This window comes from Fundulus heteroclitus, unplaced genomic scaffold (assembly GCF_011125445.2).
Source record: "Fundulus heteroclitus isolate FHET01 unplaced genomic scaffold, MU-UCD_Fhet_4.1 scaffold_47, whole genome shotgun sequence".
Taxonomy (NCBI): Eukaryota; Metazoa; Chordata; class Actinopteri; order Cyprinodontiformes; family Fundulidae; genus Fundulus; species Fundulus heteroclitus.
In genome coordinates, this window is record NW_023396890.1 from 2,422,077 (window position 1) to 2,448,324 (window position 26,248).

The 26,248-nt window shown below is 47.1% G+C and overlaps 2 protein-coding genes across 4 annotated transcripts; one reads left to right on the forward strand and one right to left on the reverse strand.

Moving 5' to 3' along the window:
* The first annotated feature begins 705 nt into the window (after positions 1 to 705).
* On the forward strand, positions 706 to 13,398 carry tom1l2 (target of myb1 like 2 membrane trafficking protein). Of its 3 annotated transcripts, XM_036132099.1 has the most exons (16): positions 706 to 834; positions 1,168 to 1,252; positions 3,266 to 3,344; positions 3,438 to 3,587; positions 4,774 to 4,908; positions 4,981 to 5,124; positions 5,198 to 5,314; positions 5,387 to 5,520; positions 7,054 to 7,105; positions 7,901 to 7,909; positions 9,034 to 9,175; positions 9,446 to 9,572; positions 9,647 to 9,722; positions 10,968 to 11,027; positions 12,680 to 12,716; positions 12,792 to 13,398. In XM_036132099.1, exons 1-16 carry the CDS (start codon positions 783 to 785, stop codon positions 12,938 to 12,940), a joined length of 1,548 nt encoding a protein of 515 aa, XP_035987992.1. In that variant the 5' UTR covers positions 706 to 782; the 3' UTR covers positions 12,941 to 13,398. The 3 variants fall into 3 exon arrangements, with proteins under 3 accessions (XP_035987992.1, XP_012722622.2, XP_035987993.1); XM_012867168.3 differs by lacking the exon at positions 7,901 to 7,909; XM_036132100.1 differs by lacking the exons at positions 706 to 834; positions 1,168 to 1,252; positions 3,266 to 3,344; positions 3,438 to 3,587 and adding an exon at positions 4,488 to 4,651 and having other exon boundaries at positions 4,734 to 4,908.
* A 6,366-nt stretch (positions 13,399 to 19,764) lies between these two features.
* Positions 19,765 to 24,212, reverse strand: foxl3 (forkhead box L3). Its single transcript, XM_012867046.3, has 3 exons — positions 23,901 to 24,212; positions 22,729 to 22,897; positions 19,765 to 22,291 (listed from the first exon to the last, which is right to left on the reverse strand). Exons 1-3 carry the CDS (start codon positions 24,005 to 24,007, stop codon positions 21,818 to 21,820), a joined length of 750 nt encoding a protein of 249 aa, XP_012722500.2. The 5' UTR covers positions 24,008 to 24,212; the 3' UTR covers positions 19,765 to 21,817.
* Between the last annotated feature and the right edge of the window lie 2,036 nt (positions 24,213 to 26,248).

The following is a 26,248-nucleotide window of genomic DNA, read 5'->3' on the forward strand; positions in this document are numbered from 1 at the left end:
AAATAACAAGAAATAAAGGCTTGAAAGATTTCACTCTGCTGTATCTCTGTATATCTAATATATCTAACATACACATATTAGATACATATTTAGATTATATTTTATATACTATATATATTATACATATATTACAAATATATACACTAATGCATTATAATGCATTATATTTTAAATAAGACATATATAATATACAAGTTTCACTCATTATGTTAAATTTTATTTGTGATGTAGCTGTCGCTGGTTTAATGACAATTTAAAATATTTCAAGATGTAAAGCAGCACACCACCCATGAAATGTATTCTGAAATAATGACTGCTTTTAACATAAAACTCCACATTTTACTTTATATCGCATTATTGTTTTTAAATTATAAAGACATTAAATAAAGGACTTTATCAAGTTGCGTTTTAATTAGGAAAGGTATGATTATTAATATTTAGTTAATATATTAATATTAGTAATATACTGAGGCAGTTTTGCTCCTCTTTCATTTCCACCAATGAGCTGTAAGCTAATAAACATAAATCATTTCTTATTCTCATGGGTTCTTCATGATGGCATCGATAAGATAAATATTACAGTTACGTCAACAGGCGTTTATTGGGTAACCTTTGGCGTGTTTTATTTACAGTCTCCGGAACGAGTGCTGCAGCTGTCCAATCAGAGCAAAGCGCCAGAACGTATTGGCCAATGGCGTGCGGCCGTGGGCGGGGCCTAGCCACCGTTTCCTGTTGTATCGTCACCGTCCTCTCATGGACTGACTTGTTTGTTGTCGAGCAAGATGGAGTTCCTCCTGGGGAATCCTTTCAGTACGCCGGTGGGACACTGCATCGGTGAGCCGCTTTCTGCACGGCAGCTGCTTCTTCTTCTTCTGCTGTAGTTTTAGACGTTTTCAGCCGTTTTACAGGCTGCTAGCATGCTAACGTCCCTGAATGAGCCTCCGTTAGCCGCCTAGCTAACTGCCGTCTGCAGCGCTAGCTGTTACCGTGGAGACGTTGACGTTAACACACCAAATGTCTCCTTTAAGCGATGCCCGTGAAGTGCAGCCAGCGCTAACGGCGTTAGCTGCCCCGGGGGCCGGTCAGCTGGCAGCTAGCCGCCGGGCAGCGCCCTGCAGGCTAATCATGCTAACGTTGTTTCTCTGGCATTCCGCATGTGTGTTGCAGAGAGAGCCACCGATGGCTCGTTGCAAAGCGAAGACTGGGCCCTCAACATGGAAATCTGCGACATCATCAATGAAACGGAGGACGGGTGAGTGTCAGGGCGCTGTGGCCCCAGCTTCCTCCCTCCCTGGCCCCAGGAACAGGGCTCTGGCTGTGGGCTGGATCCACGCAGGGCCTCGCTGCTTATCTCATCCTCCATAATCTGCTGCTCTATGCTTGAAGCTGGAGTGAAGTTCAGTTTGTTTGATTAGTGGGTTGTAAAGTGGCCCAGCCCTGCATTCAGTGCAGTCTGCTGTCCTTACACCAGCTTTGTAGTCAGACGACTGGCTCCCTGCTTCAATGCACCTCTGTCCCTCCAGTAGGATCAAAGGGTAAAAACAGGTAATCTGTCTGTTTAAAGGAAAGTTCTTAAAAAGCTGCAGAGGTCCACAGCTCAGAGGAAAAGCTGTTAACTGGATTCTCTTATTCATGCATCTAAATCTGGCCCTCCTGGAACCCTGCCATGGAGAAGGAGGTTCCTGAACGTTTCTTCAGCAGGTTCACTTCCAGCAGGACAGCCACCCACAGAGCTTCTATGGGGGGTTTAGATCAGGGTGTCCGTCACGTTTTAGGTGTTTACCTGATTAAACACACTTGACCGTAACCAGAGGTTAAGCAGCAGACCTCTGCAGACCCTGATGACAGACCAGAAGCTAAATGATTCCTTTGGAGCCGGCCAGATCTACCGCTGCAGGTCTGGATGCTCAGTTCTGACTTTTTGCTGCCGTTCATACAACAGTTAAATGTGACCGCCATCATTCTTCTGTGTGAACGGTTCAGGACCTCAAAGCGACCCGCGTGCGCAGATAACAGGAGACGTTTCACAGTAGCATTGTTTCTGGAAGTAATGGTGAATTGTTTCTAGGAGGGATGGATGACCTGCTGGGAAGTGAACCTGCTGAAGAAAAGCATCCCCACTCTGACATGGTCCTGTCTGTCAGCGGTGAATGGTTTCTAGGAGGGATCAATAAAGTTTCATTAAAAAAAACCTAAATACCTGCCGACGTCTCTCCCTGTTATCATTAGAAAGCTGTTCAGTAATAGAGTCGCATTAATAAGACGAAGGTAAGAGGAAAGCAGCACAGCCGTTAGCGGTCTGTATGGAGCGCTAACGGCTAACTGATGACATGTAGCGAGAGAGAAAGACGGATAAAATGCGACATGACCGTTCAGACGGCAGGTGTTTTGAAAAATATCCGACATAAGGAAGTGGCACAGGTCAGATTTTTATTAGGGGGGGGGGGGGGGGGGTGAAAGGATCAGAATTAGGCCGTTCTCTGCCGTGGAAAAGACGGATATTGGTCACATTTCCCTGCAGCGTGAGCTGGACAGAGCCGGACATTTCTGGTTTAGATGAGAGCAGACACATGGGTTAGAATGGTAAATGTCTTGTACTTGTATAGCGCTTTAACTAGTCTTGACGACCTCCAAAGCGCTTTACACTACAGTCAGTCATTCACCCATTCACACACACGTTCACACCCTGACGGTGGTGAGCTGTGTTAGTAGCTACAGCTGCCCTGGGGCAGACTGACAGAGGCGAATGGCCTAGTTAAAGTCCAGACTCCTAATGAGAGAGTTGTTGATGACAGACGTTCTCCTCCCAGTCTGACTGAGTCTGTTCTTCAAAGTTCTCTCTTTATGTGCAAATCTGGTAGAAACGTCGCCTTAAAGACCCGCAGCTGTAAATGCAGCTTCTAAGCTTCTACAAGGTATTTACTTTATTTACTTGGCCATTAAAGGCATGCCACACTTTTAAGATCTTTGTTCAAAACAAGCCTTTAAATGGAAAGATGTGTTTTTTCTTCCTCTCCGTGTTCTTTGTCATAGAAAATCTTTTAAGAAATGTCGTCACATTTGCTCCTATGAAATGAAATTTAAATCTGCAGCCAGGAAGTAGAATAGAAAATTAGAAGGTTGTCTGTAAAATGCTGTAGAAGGTTCCTGGATCCTGTTTCATGCGGCTGTGGATCTTTCGGTGCCGTCTCCCTAAGGATGATGGTCTTTATTGTTTTTATTTGCTGAACACGTTGAAACAGCAGAAGTTGTTGTTTCTCTTCAGGCCAAAGGACGCCATCAGAGCCGTGAAGAAGAGACTGGGAGGCAACAGGAACTACAGGGAGGTGATGCTGACGCTGACGGTGAGTCCAAGTGGCCGTTACACCTGACAGGTGAACATTTGGCCTCCAGGTGCTCATGAAGAGCTCAGAGCTGCTCTCCCTCCACGTCTCCAGGTTCTAGAGACGTGTGTGAAGAACTGTGGTCACCGTTTTCACGCCCTGGTCACCAGCAAGGACTTTGTGGACGGCGTGCTGGTTAAAGTCATCTCTCCTAAAAACAACCCGCCCACCATCGTTCAGGACAAGGTGCTCGCCCTGATCCAGGTGAGGCTCCGGTTACCTGTCCCAGCTCTGGTGGCACGGCGGCTCATGTTCCCACCGTGGATCCTGGAGGGGGGGGGGCAGATCGTTCCTCCTCCTGGATGTTGATACTTCCAGCTTTATGTGAGACCCTGGTGTCAGCCAGGAGGAGAGGAGAACACCTTAAAGCATTTTACCTGCAGTGAAGGCTTGATGGCGTGCTGTCAGGTGTGGAAACACCTGGCTGCTCCCAGTGTTTCTACAGGAGCAGCAGCAAAGGTGACCCTAACCCTGAATACACAGATAAATCAGCTTTTAATGGTTTTCTTGCACTAAAACATTCCCTGAATTTAATCCACACACGGCTTTAGTCCCGACTGTCCTGGTAAAATGGGTTTATGTGCTGTGCTTAAAATTCATAATTTAATACGGTTCATTTCTAGATCCAAACAATATATCGAGAAATAAATTAATAAACTAACATTTGGTACTACTTAAACACCCACAAAGTACCAAAAACAGGTGCTGTTGGATACTGGTACCGGTTCCTAATATTAATATTAATGTCGTCGCTGTTTTTCTGCCGCGGAGGAACCGAGGTCAGGAAACATCAGGAAACATCAGCGGTTCTCCTGGAGAACCTGGAGAACGTCTGAGCTTCAGTTGGGCACTGCAAAAACGGATCTAAAAATACGTAAAATGTTCTTAAAGTTGGTGTATTTAAATAAGATTATCAGCCAGTGGAATAAGATTTTTCCACTTAAAATAGGAACAACTCATCTCCATCTTATTTCAAGTGCAGGATGTCTAATTATCTTATTTTAGGGTAAAATACTAATTCCATTGGCAGATAATTTTATTTATCTGCTCAGATCATTGACAGATACACTAACTTTAACAACATTTTACTTTTATCCGTTTTTGCAGTGGGTTAAGGTCTGAACTTTGACTAGGCCGTTCTGACGCATGAATGCTGATGTAAAGCGCTGGTTCTGTTCAGTTTACAGTACGACCCGGAAGCCTGAAGTCCGGCGCTGTTGGTTCTGTGTTCCTTCATGTTCTCATGTGGACGTTCTAGTAATGGCGGTTCTAGTAATGGCGGTTCTAGTAATGGCGGTTCTAGCGTTTCCTCTCAGACCAGGCCAGTGTTTTCCTGTCAGAACCTGCTTGTCTAGCGGTACCGACCCGTCTGACGGTTCTGTGTGTGCAGGCGTGGGCCGACGCCTTCAGGAGCAGCCCAGACCTCACAGGTGTGGTCCAGGTGTACGAGGAGCTGAAGAGGAAAGGCATCGAGTTCCCCACGTCGGAGCTGGAGACGCTGTCGCCCATCCACACGCCTCTGCGGGTCAGCGCCGCCGGGTCAGAACATGGCCCCGCCCCCACGGCGGTCCTGACTGACCCGTTGTTTGTGTTGTAGGCGGCGCCGGCTCCAGAGGGAGACTCCGCCCTCAGGTGCAGCACCAAGGCTAAAGCGGCGCCGCACTCGGTCCCCCCCGCCTACAGCAGCCCTCAGGCCCCCGACCTGCACGCCTCCGGCTCCATCAACCCCACACCTGAACAGGTGCGCTGACTCGGCAGAGCGGCTGTAAGTGGCGGCGCTGGTGGCTGACCCGGTTCTGCTTGGTGTCGCTCAGATCAGCCGGCTGCGCAGCGAGCTGGACGTTGTCCGTGGCAACGCCAAGGTGATGTCAGAGATGCTGACGGAGATGGTGCCGGGCCAGGAGGACGCCTCCGACTACGACCTGCTGCAGGTGGGTGGCGCCGGCCCGGCCCGGTCCGGCCCGGCTCCAGAACCTCTAACCCGCTGCTGTGACTGCCTCCAGGAGCTGAACCGGACCTGCAGAGCCATGCAGCAGCGGATGGTGGAGCTCATCTCCTGCGTCTCCAACGAGGCGGTGACCGAGGAGCTGCTGCACGTCAACGACGACCTCAACAACATCTTCCTGCGCTACGACAGGTCAGAACCGCCCTGGTGCCGACCCGATCCGGTCAGGGGGACCAGAACCGACCCGATCTGGTCTGGAGGGACCAGAACCGCCGTGGTGCTGGCCCGATCCGGTCAGGGGGGACCAGAACCGACCTGCTGACCCGATCCGGTCAGGGGGGACCAGAACCGACCCGATCTGGTCAGGACGGACCAGAACCGACCCGATCTGGTCAGGGGGGACCAGAACCAACCCGATCGGGTCAGGGGGGACCAGAACCGCCGTGGTCCTGGCCCGATCCGGTCAGGGGGGACCAGAACCGACCCGATCTGGTCAGGAGGGACCAGAACCGACCTGCTGACCCGATCTGGTCAGGAGGGACCAGAACCGAGCTGCTGACCCGATCCGGTCAGGGGGGACCAGAACCGACCCGATCTGGTCAGGAGGGACCAGAACCGATCCGCTGACCCGATCTGGTCAGGATGGACCAGAACCGACCCGATCGGGTCAGGAGGGACCAGAACCGACCCGATCCGGTCAGGGGGGACCAGAACCGCCGTGGTCCTGACCCGATCCCGTCAGGGGGGACCAGAACCGACCCGATCTGGTCAGGAGGGACCAGAACCGATCCGCTGACCCGATCTGGTCAGGATGGACCAGAACCGACCCGATCGGGTCAGGAGGGACCAGAACCGACCCGATCCGGTCAGGGGGGACCAGAACCGCCGTGGTCCTGACCCGATCCGGTCAGGGGGGACCAGAACCGACCCGCTGACCCGATCTGGTCAGGATGGACCAGAACCGACCCGATCGGGTCAGGAGGGACCAGAACCGACCCGATCCGGTCAGGGGGGACCAGAACCGAGCTGCTGACCCGATCCGGTCAGGGGGGACCAGAACCGACCCGATCTGGTCAGGAGGGACCAGAACCGATCCGCTGACCCGATCTGGTCAGGGGGGACCAGAACCGCCGTGGTCCTGACCCGATCCGGTCAGGGGGGACCAGAACCAACCCGCTGACCCGATCTGGTCAGGAGGGACCAGAACCGACCAGAACTGACCCGATCTGGTCAGGATGGACCAGAACCGACCCGATCTGGTCAGGACGGACCAGAACCGAGCCGCTGACCCGTCAGAACGTCTCTGCTCTGGGACTCTAGCTTCACGGTTCTAGTGAAACGGACCGGACTCTGCTGGTGTTCTGACCGGAGGCTGGTCCGATCCGGACCGGGTTCAGGGACGAGGGAAGCAGCCTCTGGTCCTCTGGACCTGGAGGTTGGAGATCCGGTTCATCTGATCTGAACCTGGTCCTGGTAGAGCAGAGTTTATGGATCGGTACAGAACCACATGGTCTCTCTGCAGCCGGGAGATTAGATGGACTGTTCCTGGTTCTGACCCTGGTTCTGTCAGGTTCTGGCTGGGTCTATCTGGTTCTGACTGGTTCTGACTGGGTCTCCTGCATCAACTTCTCCCTCAGTCTGAGGACGCTGGTCTCTCCCAGAACCTTTGGGCCGGGTAAAGTCCAGATGTTCTGGTGTTTTCATGCAACCTTCCTGTTTCTGCAGGTATGAGCGGTTCCGATCCGGCAGGTCCTCGGCTCAGAGCGTCAACAACGGGGTGAGTGTCGGTAGAACCGCGGTTCCTCTCCGTTGTTCTTTTACCTTTTATTTTGGATCGATCTCTGTCCATCACCCATCAGCCTGCAGGCGGCTCGGTTCTCCTCGGTACCGGTCCGACCTGAGACCCGGGTGGTTAGAAGCTGCCGTGTAGCTGTAGACCAGCAGGGGGCGTCGCTGCAGAGGAAACGGCTCCTCCCAGTTTAAAGCAGCAGACCGAAGACATTAATGTCCTTTTGGTTCTGATCCAGAAGGTTTAAAAGGTTTTTCAGGTGTTAGAATAATTGTTTGCATGCAGGTCTGTAAAAAAAAAAGCTGCTTTTAAAAGTATTCACCCCCCCCCCCCCCCCATGTGTTCATACTGGGAATAAACGACTTGTTACGGCGCCTCAGAGGGAAGAAGGCTCTGGGTTCTGTTTGCCTTTAAGGATCCTAAACTTTAGACTTTGTCACTAATTTTACTTTAATGTTTTATTTTGGTCTGTTGCATGAACTAAAGGGGGGGGGGGGGGTGTGTGTGTGAATACTTTAGCGTTAGCCGCTTCCTGTGGCGCTCCGTGCTTCCAGCCTTCAGAGCGTTCCTGTAGCCTCAGCTTCTGGCGCTGGTTCTGATGGGTCACCAGGTTCTGGCGCTGGTTCTGATGGGTCACCAGGTTCTGTTGGTGGTTCTGATGGGTCACCAGGTTCTGGCGCTGGTTCTGATGGGTCACCAGGTTCTGTTGGTGCGTGTTGTGTGGACGGCGGCGCTAACGGTTGTCCCTGTCTCTTCCTCTCTGCGTCCTCTGTCCCCGGCTAGCTGACAAAGGCAAGTATGGAGGCGCGGTGCTCCTCCTGACCAGCAGCTCCTCCTCAGACTGAGGTGGAGCTGGCCTCCTCCCACTGCTTTACCCCATGGCAGTGGTTCTCAAACCTCCCAGCCGCTAATAAAAACGTCCGTCTCACACAGAACCAGCAGATCAGAGGTCCATCAGGTCCATCAGGTCCATCAGGTCCAGTCCAGGGACAAAGGGACCAGCGAGGAGGACATGGAGTCTCTCTGGGTCTCACAGCCGTAGATAAATTAGTTAAAGCGCGTCTCCTGCAGCAACCAGACGATCAGGGATTCTGCAGCAGAGCCGCCGTCATGCATGTCTGCTCATCGCTCTCATCCATCCGTTTGGGAACCGCTGCCATGCCGCATGCCCCCCCCCCCCCCAGACACCCTGAGAGCCTGAAACAGGAAGTAGATTAGGCAGCAGCAGCTTAGGACGGCGCCAAAATAAAAGCACGTCCTGTTGTCTTCTTAAGGGGGTTTCTCTGTTCTGTCAGCACCAGTGGCGGTTCTAGACCAAATTTACCAGGGGGGCCAAGGTGGGGCCAGTGTTTTTTCACAGGGGCACAGAACAAAAAAATAAATTAAAAAAAACAATAAAATGGCAATATTTAACTGTGTAATAGTATTAAGTGGGCCACTTGTGGCTCTGGAACTGCAGGTTTCAGACCCCTAGCAGTTGAAAACTTTGCCCCCTGCTCAATACGGCTAAAGCTAAACATGGAACATCTTAAGTTTTAAATTCTTTTTAGTGTAAAACTGCATAGGTAAAAAATAATATTGGTGAAAGGGACCAGTCAGTTATGGTTTCTTTACCATTGGAAATAATTATGAGAAGTGTATTTATTCTCATGTCTTCAGTACAGGGGCCATAACAGGGGCCAGGACCATTTCTACAGGGGCATGGGCCCCTGTTGGCCCCTGTCTAGAACCACCCCTGGTCAGCACGTTCCCCCCCCTTAAGAAGCAGCTTTCTATGCAGCTCCTCCTGTCTCCTCAGCTGTTTCCATCCCTCCTGCTGTCCTGCACCATGTGCTCGTGTTCCTCTGTCTCCTCACATCGCTGCGTTCCTCCTAAAAGCTGTAGGAGCTTTAAGGTTCTCTGTTGCTTCCTACCAGGTCCTGAGTGAGGCCACAGAGGACAACCTGATCGACCTGGGTCCAGGCTCCCCCGCGGTGGTCAGCAACATGTCCAACGCTGCCCCCGCTGCAGGGAGACCCTCGTCCCCGGCCACCCTGGCCTCCCGTCTGGCTGGTTTAGGTATTTAAAGCTTCTGTTAAAAGCCACCAGATGATCTGAAACGCTTAGAATTATTTATGCAGGGACCCGTTTACACCTTATTGGTATATTAAGGCTGTGTTCAGGTAAATATGTAAATATGGAGCTCATTAGACGCTTCTGAAGTGTTTACGCATTAGAAAAGTGGCGTTGTAGTTCCCAGGGTGGACCACTGGGGGGCAGTGGACCTCTCAGCTGATAAACTATAATAATCAGAAGTGAAGCTAACGCCTCGCTGCCATTCTCCTGCAGACGTGGGTGCAGACAGCGTGAGCAGCACCCTGAGCTCGCTGAGCGGCGCCAAGCCTCCGCCGGCCCAGGACGACTTCGACGTCTTCGCTCAGACCAGGAGCGGCGCTCTGGCCGAGCCGCACAGAACGTAAGACGGCCTGCAGACGCTTTGTGGCTGCGCTGCTGCTGCTGCTATCATCTAACCGCCGTCTCTCCTCTCAGTCCTGCAGCAGAGAACCCGGCGGCCGGAGACGGGCCCCCCCCCACGCTGGACGTCCAGCAGCCGGCAGCAGGAGGGGTGAGCTCCTCTCGTTGTGTCCCCTTAGTGTCCTGCTGTCTCATCACCAACCGTTCTGTTTGTCCCACCTTTATTACAAGGCGCTGCACTCAGTTATTTTCTGATGCTGCCATAAAAAGGTTGTTGATATTTTTATTTCTAAGACGCCTTTTTTTTCTTTGCTTATTTGTGTTTTGTTGTCAGTCCACTCCTTCGCTCGGCTTCAGACCCAGAAATGACTGAGCTGCATTTTGTCTGATAAATGATTGAAAATTATCCCCATAAAGACTCAAATCTCACCGACAGCTGATTGGTGCCTTTTGAGTCCCGTTTCCCTCTGGTTCTGGTTCTGGTTCTGGTTCTGGTCTCTGTTTGGACCCGTTGACTCTGAGTTCTCAGCCTGCAAACCCAACATTACAGCAGCAGAGAAGCTTTTCATTTGGGGGGAAATTACAAGGATAAAGTCATAAAGTACGTTTACAAAAGTGGTTAAAATGAGGAATCTTCACCGACCAGGAAATGCAAAATCTTTTTAGCAAATTACTTTTTAATTATTATTATTATTATTATTAGTGTCTTTGAGACGATTGTGCAACCTACTGAAAAATTAAAATTTGTATTACGGTCGTTTGATTAAAGCAAATAAATGATTCGCCACAGAGGAGTAAATAAAAAATAATCTAATTTTAAGATAAAGTTTTAATTTTAAGAAAAATGTCATAAAAATCTTTTTCCATGGATAAAGACATAAGTTTACAATATTAAAATATATCTGTGACATTGTAAAGTCAGGATCCTCTGCCATAGAAAATGAGGTTAATAAATCATAGATTCATCCAGGCGAGCAGTGAGAGGAAGATTCTCAGCCAGAAACCCAGAAGAACCAGAGCTGCAGAGTTCTCCAGAGTTCTCCAGAGTTCTCCAGAGTTCTCCAGAGTTCTGCAGAGTTCTGCAGAGTTCTCCAGAGTTCTGCAGAGTTCTCCAGAGTTCTGCAGAGTTCTCCAGAGTTCTGCAGAGTTCCCCAGAGTTCTGAGAGTTCTGCAGAGTTCTCCAGAGTTGTGAGCCGGCGAAGGAGCGGACTGAGCGGCGCCTGCTGCTGTGGCGGCAGACGGGACGTCTCCCCTCGCTCTGCAGCTCCAGGCAGCTTCTCCTCCCATGACTTGTGCTTTCAGTTCCACTGCCGTTGCGTCTCAGTCACGTTTTCTGTTGTTTGGGCTGTTTTTTTTTATTTTGTGGCCCTGCGGCGCCCTCCATGCTGCCCCCTAGGGCCCGGGACGTCAGTCCTCTGTCATGGATGACATAGAGGAGTGGCTGAGTACCGATGTGGTGAGCCAGACCATAACTTTTATTTCTGCTTCTCTTTCTGTTTCAAGCTTCAACAATAAATGTGCTTACGTCTCCTTACACTATTAATCACTTTCTAATTCCTTTGCCCACTTAAAGGGGACATGTCCTGCAAAATCCCCATTTTTAGCTTGAATCCGTCCTGTTGGGTCCTTGGAGTCTCCAGCAGCAGAACAGCTGGATCTCGTCTCAATTATTCCAGCTGCTCTCTATTCTCTCTATTTGCTGCAGAGCTGCTAAACCTCCAGCTCACCGCTCCCACACAGCCGCCATGTCTGTTTCTCACAGCAGTTTTGTAGTCCAAGCCATCACTCCGTCCCCCAGCGGACTACAAAAATGGCCGAATGGGACGCAGCTGAGAACAGGGGCAAAAAGGGGACTGTGGGGTAAATTAAGGAGGATTTCAGACCAAAGCGTTTCGGTTCCACTTTATCTAGAGAACGTCTGAATGATTTACATGAGAGAAGGCAGGAGGAGCAGGATATGTCCCCTTAAAGGTGCACTAACCGTGTTGGTTGATGAAATAATCAGAGAAAGTTGAGCTCTGGGTGATTGATCAGAAATCAGCACTGCCATGCCTCAGAGGACGTCCTCATGAAATTCATCAGAACGTCTGCAGACCTGGAATGATTTACAGCGTCCTGCAATCAGCCTTTAATCTCATTACAACAAGAACTTTGATTATTTAATGATTTCCTGACAAACACAAAGGCCATAATCATCAGGTGGAACAAGGTGGGTTTTCTATTGGAAAATCTGAAAAGTGCGGCGTGCATTTATATTCAGCAGCCCTGAGTTAAAGCTGTCTAGAAATGTTTATGGGGGGGGGGGGTCTTTAGATTTAAACAATTAGAGAAAATGTAGTTTGATCCTCCTTGTAAAATATTTCATACTCTGTCAGAATCCACAGAACCTTGTAATCTGGGCCACGGGTTCTCAGTTGGATGTAGGTCTGGACTTTGACTAGGCCGTTCTAATCCCTGAATCTGCGCTGATCTAAACTAACCCTGTAATATCTCAGGCTGCATGTTCAGGCTGGTTCTCCTGCTGGAAGGAGAACCTGCTGCAGCCTCTAACAGGTTCTAAGATGGTTCTGCTCCATCAGCTCTGACCTGCTCCCCACAGCATGATGCTGCCTCCACCGTGCATGGAGTCTTCTTTGGTGCTTTCTATGATTAAATTAGAGGACAAGTGCTGTATATGTCCTAATTGGGTGATTTGACTGGACTTTATCTCTGAGGTATTAGAGATGCTTGGAATACAAATGCACTCCACACTTTTCAGTTATCCACTGGTGAAGATCTGCGTCTTCCTTCCACGTTCCACCACTCTGTTCCGTCATCGTTAATCCCACTGGGGAAGGCTGATGATGTGAAAACGTCTGTGGGTGTGAATACTCATTTGGCACAGATTGATTAAATTCTCTGAGCTCTGGTATCTAGAATCTGGGGAGCAATCATCTCCAGCAGGTCCCAGCTGGTACTGATGCTGAGGTAAATGGCTCCTCAGCTGGCGGTCGGAGTCAGGAAGCAGCAGAAGTTCTTGGTTCTGCTGCTTCCTGACGCCTGAGTTTGAGTGGTTTGCTGTGGGTTGGTGGTTTCTAGTGATGGATCTGGGCTCTGTTCCTTCCACAGAAGGGAGATGAAGGCGAGGAAGGAGTCACCAGTGAAGGTAAGGTCACACTAACAGGCTTTTCTCCACCTTCACTGGGTTTCTAGCTGCGTTTTAACCGTTTCTTCCATCCAGAGTTTGACAAATTCCTGGAGGAGAGAGCCAAAGCTGCCGAGGTGACCCCCGGCCTGCCGTCGCCCCCGAGCAGCAACCCCGGCGCCGCGCAGGCCACGCCCAGCAGGAAGAAGCAGGAGCGACCGGAGGACGCCCTGTTCGCCATGTAGACCCCCCCCCCAGCCTCAGACCCCAGAACGGACTCGCCTGCCACCCACCGACCCATCATAGCACTACATCTCCACAGGAGCAGACTGGTAGCAGAAAGGCTGAACAGGCAGCGCATCACAGGAGGCCTGGATCCTCATGGAGCTTCATGCTGCAGATCATCCTACAATCACTACAGCAGGACGTCCTTTTCTCATCAGATCATCACAATCACTACAGCAGGATGTCCTTTTCTCATCAGATCATCACAATCACTACAGCAGGATGTCCTTTTCTCATCAGATCATCACAATCACTACAGCAGAACGTCCTTTTCTCATCAGATCATCACACTCACTACAGCAGAACGTTCTTTTCTCATCAGATCATCACAATCACTACAGCAGAACGTTCTTTTCTCATCAGATCATCACAATCACTACAGCAGAACGTTCTTTTCTCATCAGATCATCACACTCACTACAGCAGAACGTTCTTTTCTCATCAAATCATCCTACAATCACTACAGCAGAACGTCCTTTTCTCATCAGATCATCCTACAATCACTACAGCAGAACGTCCTTTTCTCATCAGATCATCCTACAATCACTACAGCAGAACGTCCTTTTCTCATCAGATCCTCACAATCACTACAGCAGAACGTCCTTTTCTCATCAGATCCTCACAATCACTACAGCAGAACGTCCTTTTCTCATCAGATCATCACAATCACTACAGCAGAACGTTCTTTTCTCATCAGATCATCCTACAATCACTACAGCAGAACGTCCTTTTCTCATCAGATCCTCACAATCACTACAGCAGAACGTCCTTTTCTCATCAGATCATCCTACAATCACTACAGCAGAACGTCCTTTTCTCATCAGATCATCACAATCACTACAGCAGAACGTTCTTTTCTCATCAAATCATCACAATCACTACAGCAGAACGTCCTTTTCTCATCAGATCATCACAATCACTACAGCAGAACGTTCTTTTCTCATCAGATCATCACAATCACTACAGCAGAACGTTCTTTTCTCATCAGATCATCACAATCACTACAGCAGAACGTCCTTTTCTCATCAGATCATCACAATCACTACAGCAGGACGTTCTTTTCTCATCAGATCCCTGAAATCAACCTTTAATTTCCCTGAATATTTGCTCCTGACTGCAGAAGCGCTGCGTGAAGCGCCACAGACCCACTTTGATCTGTACATGTCAGGTTTATCATTAGTTTGCTGTATATTTAAGCTCCATGTATGAAAGCGATGGGAATTTAATGTAGAGCTGCTGTTTCTTGCTGTCATCACAGGGATGTTAACAAAAAGGGAAATAATCCCCGTGGTTGAGTTTAAAAAGAAGGGAGCTGTGACCGTCACTGAGATTCTCTCTGAAGCTGCTATAGTTCAGCCATGCTGGTTTGGGCTGCCAGGGCCGGCCCAAGGTCTCACGCGGCCCGGGCACAATCACTCTGGGCCCCATCGGTGCAGAACCACCCCTAAACGGCAGCCGGGTGGAACCAGAACCGGGGAAAGGTCCGGTGATCGACTCATCCGCCGCTACGATGTGCGTTAAACGACCTGAGCTCAGAAATGTGCAGCAGAAAAACACGGATTAGCAGAAAACACGACTGTTAAAATCACTATGAATCCTGGGAGTAGAGTCACCCCAGCAGCTGCAACATTCGCTCATGCCTTGGGCCGGCTCTGCATGCTCTACTCAGCGGCTCTTTCTGTGTTTTGTCCTAAAATCCTGCGTAGAGACCAAATGTTCTCCTTCCTGCTGAGAATGTAGAAACTTCCCGGCTCTGTCAGGCTTCAGCATCACCACAGGTGGAGTTTGCACATTATTAACATTCTTATTTGCTGACATCTTTCCAGGCGTGACCTTTCAACGTGACATTTGTTTTCAGAAATGAGCTCCACGCAGACGCGGCGCCACAAACGAGACATTTTGATCCCAGACAAGCGTTCAGACGCAGCGTTTTACACCAAGCAAGCGATCTCGCTGGTCTCCTTTGAGCCGTAGAAGTAATTTATTTGTTTTGTGATCAGTATTTAAAATATTTTATCTGTGGAAGAATTAGAAAGGGAAAATGAAGAGTTGAGGGTCAATCATGGGAATGCTTTGAAGCGATTGGCTCCTGTTTGTGCTGATGAGATTCTCCTCGCTGCTGCTGCTGCTGGTTTAGCTTCTCAACTTGTTTTATGTTGATTATTGTTGGTTAAAATGAGCAAACATGAAGGATTCGTGTTTAGTCTTAACTGAACAGAACACTAATTTAATGCGGACACGCTGCACCTTTTAAAGAGACGGTTTCTTCAGCTTTGTTCTCGGTGTTCTTCGTGTGTTTTGTGTTTCAAAGTCGTCTCAGCTGAGGGGAAAGCGAAGCCTCGGCGTTGGTCTGGGCTGAACTTCGGTCCGGCGCTAATCGGTGTTTCAGTGGGTTACATCAGACGTTTCCTGGGTTGCTTCATCTTTTCTTTGTGTTGGTTGACTTCTGCATGAACTCTAAATAAAGTTAGCTGTCTGATCCACATCCACGCTCCAGGTTTTTATTCCTCCTGCATGTGCTGCTCTCACCCTAACCTTCCTCCTAAAGCGCAGCAGGTCATCAATAAACAGATTTAGTTCACAAAGAACCGTTTCACTCAAAGGCGTGTTTGAAAGTGTCCATTTCTACTCCTTATAATCAAGTTTCCTGAATATTGCATAAAACCAATTCAGAAAAAGGATTTTAACAAATGTTCTGACCTCCAGTGTCCAGCTGAGACCCTCCACTGGTGGGGTGGGGTGGGGGGGTCAGCCAGTGAAGACGGCGGCTGTTCAGAGTGCAAACATGCTTAGAAAGTTTAGTGGAAGGATAAACTGGCTAAAAAGTTGTTCAGACAAAACAGCAACTTTTGAGAACATCTTGAATGCCGATGAAGGTTTACCAGGAGTTGGTTCTGCTGCAGTTGGAGCTTCAAGACGAGTCCAGAACTGGAACCAGGGACGTCTGCAGCGTCTCACCTGGGTTAAGGAGAGAAAGAACTGCATGGTTGTGTTGCTCAATAGTCCAGAACCAGAATCAAGGTTATTGCCAAGTAGGTTTGTACTTACAAGGAATCTGACTTGGTGTTGATGGTGCAGACAAAATAGATATACAGAATCTAGAGCTATATCCAGTTATTGTGCGTTAATGTAACGCAGAAGGTCTGGAGATGCTACGTTGGTCCTGAACGGGGAGGGAGAGATGAAAGTAAGGCTTTCATTTAATTTGGTGATTTAAACTCGACCCCAGATCCATTTAAAACGCCGTCCACCTGTCCTGGTCATCATTTTAATCTGCTCAACCTGTCTGTGTGGCGCCATTATGAAGCTAAATTGAGTCATAATGTTTGTTTGGAAAATAAAAAATGTTAAAATCATTTTTCAGGTTCCAGATTTTTTTTTTTTTTTTGTTTAAAACTTTTGGCCTGGCTTTTGGGCGGGGCCTCAGATAACAGGTGTGGGGGGAGGAGGCGGGGCCTCAGATAACAGGTGTGTGGCGTCTCAACACAGCCAGACCACTGATCTCTATTCACTGGATGCTGATTGGCCGTATATAATACACGTCGCTGTGAAGCCACCAGCCGCCATATTGGTACTCCCTATTTCCCCCCAGTAACTAGGGAATATGAGCGCTACAGCATCGAATAACGAGGATTTTCTCATGTTCAGGGGGGGCTTAAGACTTTTAAATGTTATATGCCATATACTTTATGTTATGTTCTAAAACTATCAAGTACTGAGAAAGTCATGTGCTGAAATATTTTAGGCGCAGAGGAGAAAGGTTTGGGTATCAGGGAACTATTGAACTGAAGGGGGTGCTTAGTGTGGTCTATTATCTAACACTAACCCCAAAGTCAGGGTTCCTACCCACGGTGGGCGTCAGGGAAGATTTTGATTGAATCTTGTTTCTCTTTTCAAGAATCATTTCCATGCAGTTCATCCTTAAGCCACACAAGGGAGGGTGTTGCTTTTTTTTTTACTACGGTCAAATCCACCAAATTAGAATTCAGTCACCAAAGGAGAGAAACGGATGCTTGGAAAATAAAAAAGACAGACAGGTTGGCAGACCAAGCTGCAAACTGTGGACGTCAGCCTATGGAGACTAAAGATCTATTCTAAAGGAAAACTGTAAGACTCTCTAAAAAGACACCAGCAAAACATTTTTAATGAAGCTGGTGAAGAAACGTCTGGAGGAAAAAGTTCACGGAGGACTTGTGTTGTCTGAATATTTTTACTGGGACGACAAGTGAGCAGAAATTCTCTGTATTAAACAACTGGAGGCGTTGTAAAGCACAACCAGTGACAGAGCTGCAGAAACAGCAGAGGAGTCAGAATAAAACTAAAGAGGCAGCTGGTGAGGACAGCGTGGAATCACTGCTTTATCCACATCTGTTGGCCTGCAAAGGGATTTCCATAAAACAATGTAAGAAGTATTTTGTGTTGTAAACTTTAAGAGCGTTCTCTGAATTGTTGTCTTTTTGATCAGCTGTGCAGCGACAGGCGGAGCAAACACTGCTGTTCCTCACTGAGGTGCCTGCTTTGCAAAGGAAGCGTTCTGAACAGAGTTTATGAACCGAGGAATGAAATTCTTTAGTTCCTTCTTGAGAAGAATCTCCACTTGCTGAGCTGTTTACTGATAAATGGGTTTTTACTTTGTCGTATCTGGCAGATAATTGCTCAATGAGCTGAGCTTAAAACTGCAAGGAGAGCCCGATGACACTTTCCACAACTGGAAACATGTTTTGACTTTTCAGAAGTCACTGGCCTTGTGGTTCACACACCTCAAAAGGTCCAAAGCCAAACCTTTACATCTTTCTAACTGTGATACAGCACATATAAGCGATGCCACTGACACACATAACACACATTGTTAAACACTTTGTGGCGCTCACTGATAGATTTGATCGTTGCTATCCAGAGGAGAAATATGAACTGTTGAGTGGAAAGAATCCCTCTGAAAGCAGAATCAGAATCAGGAGAAAGAAGAAACTGAGATATTACAACTGAGCAGTGACTCAATGCTAAAGACAGTGATGCATATAATTATCCTTATTTAGGATAAGCATCTCATGTGAATGTCCTCTCTTCAGCAGGCAAACATTCTGCTTCTCATTCCTTTTACAACTACATAAAAATGCAAAGCTGGACTCTCAGTTTGGACAGAAATCAAAACTAAATACTGAAATAGACTGAATGTTGGACCAGACGTGCGTGCTGCACCATCCTGTACATCAGACTGGACTGCAGTACTAAAAAACAACCATCCATCACATTAGCAAAGAAAACAGAAATTATTTAGTTATTATTTTCTACATTGATGTTTGTGTGCCATCCTTTTTCTTTGTTCAAAACATGTTTTTATTGTTTGTGTGTTTTGATTGTTCTGGTTTGAGGAACACTCAGAAAAACTAAGAACTGATTGTTTATCGGAAAAGTTTTGTTTAATTAGCGTTAATGTGTAAACTGTTTCCAAGAAGGGATTTCAAATTTAAGTTAAACTTCGACATTATTTATAACTGAATTGACCAACAAAACGCATAAAAATCACATTTGCTCTAATTTCAGTTAAGAAAGCTTCATTCAAACGGGGTCACAATATTTAAATTGTTTTCTAATTGTGGGTCACAGCAAAAAAAAGTTTAGGAAACACTGATCTGGCAAATAGTTTTGTTTTTTTAGGACAGTGGGGGGAAGCTGGAGTTTCTCCCTGTGTGGGTAATGGTTCCCACTCACCTGTTTATTCAGATCAGGTTCTGTGGGGCCATCTGACGTTAACTTTAACGGTTCTATGGGTGTTTGTTGGTGGGTCGATCCGTGCCGCGGTGCTTTTGGTTCCTGGCAGCAGCTGCAGGTCTGCGTCCGCCTGGTGGGTCTCCTGCTGCAGCATCACAGATCCTCCACTGCAGTCAGCGCTGGACATGAGGTCCTTTAACAGGACTTAAGATTTCAGTTTTGTTTCTCTGGCAGAAAAGATTCTAGGATTTTTGAATTGAATTTCCTTTATTGTCCCCCGTGGGAGAAATTACGCTGTTGTTTTTATTAAGCACCGTATCTGATGATGTATTTTAAACCAATTTGTGTTTGTAACTAGAAATGCCTCTAAGAAAGGCTTTAACAGCCTGAGGCTTCATGAAACCCTTTTTACCGGCACATTTCTGACACGTGACTGAGTTCAGTGTTCATTTACATGTTTAACCTTTTCTTTAATAAAATCTCCAGCTACTTGTGCCGTATTCCCAGCAGGGACCTTCTAATAGCAGAAACACCAACATGTGTCCCTGCAGCCCTGGACTGACACGGTTTTCTTATTACTGACCCGTTTCAACATAAGAACATATTCCAGAGATCCATGTAGAAATCCTCAGGCTATTTTCCACATCTTCATCAGCTGGAGGCAAAACTTCTCCAACCGCCGTTCTTTTTTACTCCACCTTTTACTGTTTAATGTGGAGAAATTCTATTGAACTGATGTGTTTCCATATAAATATTTATCTTTATTCCCATAATTTGCATCACAGCCTCGGTGAAATCTAACCCAAAAACAAACATTTGAGATTAAATGACCTCTTTGTGTTTATTATTTACTTGTTATTAATGTTGCACATCAGTAGTTTCCCAATTTCCTGTACCTTTAATTCAGCGGCTTTTTGCCGTCAGCTGCTAATTTAGCGGGCGGCATGCACATAATGAGGTCTCCGACAAAAGAACAGTTCGTATTTAGATAGATGAGAAATACTGTGGAAGTAATTATGAAAAAAGCGTCTGGGTTTGTTCAAAGAAGCAAAGAGGAATGAAACAGAGGAGGTGGATTTCCAATAGTTGTTTAATAGAAGTGATGCATTCAGACACACTGCCAGTAGCTAAACTGCCACCTAGTCACTCAGCTGGTAATATGTGCATTGACTTTTGCAGCCTGACTGCTGCACCGTTTTCTGTTTAGCCGCCTCCAAAGACTCCTGTAGCCTTGAAGCACTTTATGCTAAGTTAATTTACCCAAATATATCCACGGCATCACAGCTACAGCAAGCCTCCGCTCCTCAACATCAACAACTTTGTTAATGGAAACTTGCTGATCCATGAACGCTTTGTGCCACGCAGACGGTTGCTGGGGGGCAGTTCACACGCGAATGTTAAAAACCCGCACATCCACGAGGGGCATTTGCAAAGGAGGCATAAGGTGTGTTTAATTATACCTGCGTCAGGGCTTTGTGGGTGTGCACGTGCCGTCGGGGGAGGTGCTGCTGTTTAAGCTCGGGGAGCGGCCGTGGTATTTAAATAGGGTCACTTCTGGGCCTCACCTTGCAAGTGTTTTGCTATATTAAATGCCACTCATGTTAAGTGTGTCGAAGCCCTCCTCTCATGTAGTCAAGACATAATATAAAGGTTAAATTGAAAAATGTCCCTTCAACAGCGAGCCAACATGCAGTGATTGATCTCCCTGTTCAGGAGAGAAATGTTCCCCAGACCTCCGTTTCCACGGGCCTCCAGCAGACTTAATGCCATGCGCTGTAATAAAGACTGACTGCATTACTGCATTAAGTGTCAGTCAATCAGGATTTCCAAAGGTCAATGAAAAATTAGCTAAATCTGAGCTGAAGCGAAAACAACCGGCCTGCTTCACGGCAGCCTTTTATCACGGTGGGAAAGCCCAGATCCTGCTAACGACAGGAAACATGGTCCATGATGAGAAGATGTTCTGGACCGGCCCGCTGGAGCTGAGCCTCCAGCCGGGCTGAAGCTGCCAATAAAGCTGCTGTTCAGAGCAGAGCAACGCATCCGTTAGGAGCTACGGCCCCTCAGCTCACTTCTCCTCCATTTAGTCCCATTTAGATCATTAAAACGGCTTTTATTGGTCATGGTAACTCTATGGTGGGGCGTCTGAACATTCATGCTTTTAGAGTGGGAGAGAAACCCGGAGAAACCGGGCGGAACCAGAACATTTAGTGCTAACTGTGACGTTTCTATGTGTAGCTTTAAACATGGGACCTAAGATGGGACATGTGGTATTTTTACAACCACAACCAGAACCAGAACAGTTCGACTGTTAGCATGCTAGTGCTAGCAGTTAGCATGCTAGCGGCTAGCAGCCCAAACATTCAATCAATCAATCAAATTTTCATTCAGCAGAAATTGACAGGTTTTATCGGTTAGCTAAATGTTTTGCTAACGATATAATCTTTGCAAACATGATGAAGCGTTTGTTGGGAAAATGTTGAACTTTTTGAATATTTGGGATTTTGACTAAAGTCTGATGTTTAAAGTCCGGAAATGATTTTTTTCTTCTCTCTGTTTTACCTGAACTTGTGTCAAAAATTAAGGCCATTTTAAAACATTGTTGTGAAACATGAGACGTCTTGTATGCAGCAGATAAAGTTACAATAATAAAATACAAAAGAGATAACTCAAGAAGTCTTAATTTAAAATATAAAAGTCTTTTTCTGTCACTCTGATGAACGCCACGGGTCTTAATTGAGGTTTATTTGTCTGTGCTGCAGGAAACGGGTTCTGAAATGATTCTAACATGTTCTGTGCTGCTGAGGTTCTTCTGACACGTTCACATCACAGCTGGACTCACAGGTTCTGTGTAAATGCATATTAACTATACTTGAAATACTGACTGTAGGCACAAATTACAGCACAAAAGGTAAAACAACACAGAGACTCTACTGAGTTTTTATCTTTTGGTGAACATTGATGTTTTTCTCAGACGCTCCCTTGAAGTAACCTTTTCCATCTCAGGTCCAGTAGAACATCCGGCAGAACCTCTTTGTTTCCCGTAATACATGTTCAAGTTTTGGAAAACGCTTCAAGTCCAAGTTCTCGTCATCACGTAGAAATGTTTTTCATTATTTGTCTTCTCAAAGAGTCCAGAAGTGCAGGTTCAGGTGCGGTTGCTCCAGAACATGGGCCGGCGGTACCGCTGGGACTAAATGTAGCGGGCCATGAGAGGATCTGAACGCAGGCTGTGGTGGATCTGGAGTGGACAGGATGTAGTCGATGCTGAACTTGATCTCTGACTCTGGTTTTCCCTGCTGGCTTGAGGTCGGGATGAGGTGGTTCTGATGGGGACCGGACCTGGGCCTTTCAGGGTTCAGGTTGCAGAGGGCAGAGTCAAGCTCAGGGCGGCGAGACGCCGGCCTTCGCTGGTGGACGTGGCTCTCCGCTGCGTGAAAAGAGGCGTCTCCTGAATCCTGGAGGCCAATCTTCATGTTCCTCCGGCGCCGGCGCCGCCGAAAGTTTCCGTTTTCAAACAGGTCCAGCATGGACTCACAGCCGGCCGCGAAGGTCCAGTAGTTCCCCTTTCCTTTCTCGTTGCCCTCGGTGCGAGGGACCTGAGCAAACAGAGGAAATCAGTCACACGCTGATAAGAGAGACAGACCGGCAGAGATCAGAACCACTGACCGGAACGTCAAGTAGTGAAAAATCAGAACCCTGACCCAGTAAAACAAAGAGCTGCCAACGCTGCTGCCCATAAGCAGGATAAAGCCCAGCAGGATCCCTGCAGCGCTTCGACTGAGGGGGAAAACGCAGGAAAGCTGACGAATTCCTGCAGCTTTTATTGGAATCAAAATTTAATCAATCAAAAGAGAAAAACCCAAAATATAAATTAAATATAATATAAGTTAAACAAACCATCAAATAAAACCATAAATCAGTTTCAGCCAGACAGAAAGCGTGATCGGTGCGCCTCTAAGCCGAATAAAACGATTTATTTGACTATTATTAACGGTTTGGCTAATTAATAAGGCAGAGGTGAGAGCGGCGGTACCTTGATGAAGCAGCTGTTGAGCGACAGGTTGTGCCGGATGGAGTTCTGCCAGGCTCTCTGGTTGGACCGGTAGTAGGGGAACCGCTTCATGATGAAGTCGTAGATGCCGGACAGAGTGACCCGCTGCTCCGGGTTCTGCTGGATGGCCATGGCTATCAGAGCGATGTAGCTGGGTCACACAGACGCACAGCATTGCATCAGGCGCTACCAAAACACTTCTTCTGACCCGTTTGGATCCAAAGTCCTTAAATGCAATTATTTTCCTACTGTTTGGACAGAATTCATGAAATAAAGTAGAGCTAAAAATCATTGATACTCCTGACAGATTTAGGGTTACATTAATTAAATTAAACTAGCATGTTAGAACGTTTTGGACCGGTCCAGCCAGAACCTTGGCCTGGTTCTGATAGAGAATCTGTGGAGGGAGCTGAGGATTGGGATGATGAGAGCTTTCCTCGATTATCCAGAAAAACAAAATGAGATTTTTTAACAAATATCAACAAAACCAAATCCAATATTTTCTGCACAATGTTTGTCTCATTTTACTTATTTATTCACATGTTATTTATCTGAGAAAAAATAAATTAATATTGTAGAAAGAAAAAGTGAAGTGTGGTTTTTTTTTAACTCAAACCTTTTAAAGAACGTCTCTGATATATTGGTCAATATTTTTTTAAATATAATAAATGTTTACTAAAAACTTGGTTGTCATTGAAATGTTTTGCTTTAAATATTTCATTATAGTTTAGCTGCATTATTTTACTATATAATAAATAATAACACTTCTCCATAAATTCAGGTTATGTTGTGAAGAAAAAAATGTAGCAGTTTCATCTCAACAAAATCTTTTTAGTTTTTCCAAAAAATGTAAAACCAAATTCCAACTTCAGAAGCAGATAAATATCTGGTGGATTACAGGTGGTCAATAAGGTGTTTTAAATAATAATTACTTTTTCCTAATTAATAGAAGCAAACAGGTTAATAATTCCTCTTCAGAAACCTCTTATTATTCAGATGTTTTGCTGGAAATTCTCCTAAATCAGGATAAACATGTTTATCCTGATTTAGGAGAATAAATGCCTCCTGTGGGTGATGAAGAGCGTGTTCCCACTTCAGAGAACAAACCACATGAAGTGGAGCTGCAGCCTGGTCCCTGTAGAGAAGCCACCTACCTGTAAGCGGGTCTGCAGATCTTCTTCTCCTCATCGGTACCAGAGGAAGGGTATCCGTCCCCGTCGTAGTTGAAGCAGTTGAACGGGTAGTGGGAGTTGTCAAACATGTCTGGACTTGGAGGACTCAGGTGTGCAGCAGCAGCAGGACCGTCCCGTCCAGAGCCCAGCAGCAACGCTGTGTCCTGCTGTGCTGCTCCGCCCGCTGACACTGGCTGCTCTGCTGAGACGGCCGCCTCCAGCACCCCCACCCCTCCTGTCCCAGCTGCTCGCCTGGATCCGGCTCTCAGCACTCCCCTGCTGCTCTGGCAGGCTTCTTCCAGCCCAAATGTGCCGTCTCTGGATGTTATCTGTTATTTTCTCACACAGCATCAGAGAACCTGCCTGGCTAAAGTATTCACACCCCCATCACATTTTGCCCCCTTACAAAAACAAGTTTACCTCGTTAGGATTTTATGTGACGGACCGACACAAAGTGGAGCAGAACTCTGGCGCTGCAGCAGAAACTTCATGGTTTCAACTTTATTTACTTTACAAATACAAATCTGAAAAGTGTGGCAGGCATTTTACATTCAGTTCCCTTTTCATAGCCAGCCCTGCATAAAATCCAGGCCAAGCAGTCACCTTCAGAGATTCCTAATCAGGAGCCAGAGTCATTTAAGCTGAGTCTGACTGCACAGGTTCTGGTTCTGACTGCAGAGGTTCCTTAGAGAACAACCAGCATCATGGAGGCCAAGGAACCCAACAGACAGGTCAGGGAGAAAGTTCTGGTCCATTTCAAAGCAGGGCCAGAAGAACAAAGTTCTGGTCTAATGACACCAAAGTGACCAAGTGGCCCAGGCGACACACTACGGTGGGAAGCTAACGCTCCACATCACCCTAAACATCCCGAAGCACGGCGGAGGCAGCATCATGCTGGGGGAAGCAGATGGATGGAGCTGAACCAGAACCATCCTAGAACCTGTTAGAGGCTGCAGGAGAACCTGAGACTAAGGTGGAGGTTCTCCTCCAGCAGGAGAACCAGCCTGAACCTGCAGCCTGAGATGTTTATGGGATGGTTCAGATCGCAGGTCAGTGGGTGAGGATGGCCTAGTCAAAGTCCAGATCTAAATCTAAGTGAGCCTCTGTAGTAATATTGATCAAATTGAGCTTTTTTTACAAAGAAGAATGGGCAGAAGTGTCAGTAGATGTTCTAAGCTGGTGGAGAAGACCCTAAAGAGCTTTAACTGGACCTTTAACTGGACCTGTGGTGGTTCTGAATGCAGTTACATACCAGACAAGGATTTTCATTGTGTAAAAGTTTTAAATAGCACGTGTTATTAAGTTCTGCTCTTCTTTTGCTGGACGGTCCCATAGAATCCAAAAACTCAAGTTAGTGTAAACAACCTGGGATAGGGTGGAGAAAGTATTCAAGAACTTCAGAGATCGTTCACTAATATTTTTTCATGGAAATGTCGGAGCTTAACTGTATTTTCCTCATTTCTCAACACATTCCTTTGTTTTCCCAACCTGCCCTGCGTTCACTCAAAGCCGCTTTGACTGCAGAGTTTAGCTCTTAATAAGCGTCTAGGTGGGATCAGTGGGAGAACGTTACCGGGTTCTCCTGACACGCACTCAGAGATGGGTTTACATTCACTCCTGCGTGTCATATTAACTTTCTGGGGTTTATTTCCTTTCTTCTTCTTCTTCCTCCTCCATTCTGGAATAATTGTACAACACACAACTGCAGTTCTGCTGGAGGTTCTCCTCACTGTTAAATGGGGAGTTTTCCTCTCCACTGTCGCCACATGCATGCTCAGTATGAGGGATTGCTGCAACAATGACAGCAGCTGTCCTCTGCGGCTCCATGTTCATCCAGGAGGAGTGAATTCTGGAGGATTTTAATGAACTGACTGATTTATAATTAACCAAACTGAACTGCAGTGAACTTTAAATCCTGGAGTTCACGTTTATTCTTTATTTTCTCATCAACAAAGAGCAGAAATTATTCAGACGGGCTCAAATGGACCATCTGAGAAGGAGAACTGCCAGAACGATGGGACGGTTCTGAAGTCCTGATTACTGAGGGACAGAGAAGAACCACACATGGGTGCTACTGTATGAATATATCTGAGCCTCTGTGGATCAGAGGAATCCATCCAATAGTCCAGCTCTTGGTTTTAAAACCCCTGGAGCTGTTGGCTGAATCCTCCTGTGGGTCTGAAGCCTGCTGCTCGTCACCAGTACCGGGTTTGGATCTGAAACAAACTGAAAACAGAGTCAAACTTATTTAAACTGAAAACTCCTGAAGGACGTTAGATGGCGGGACAACACAGAGGGGCCCTGGAGCAGGTTGCTGTCCTGCACCCACA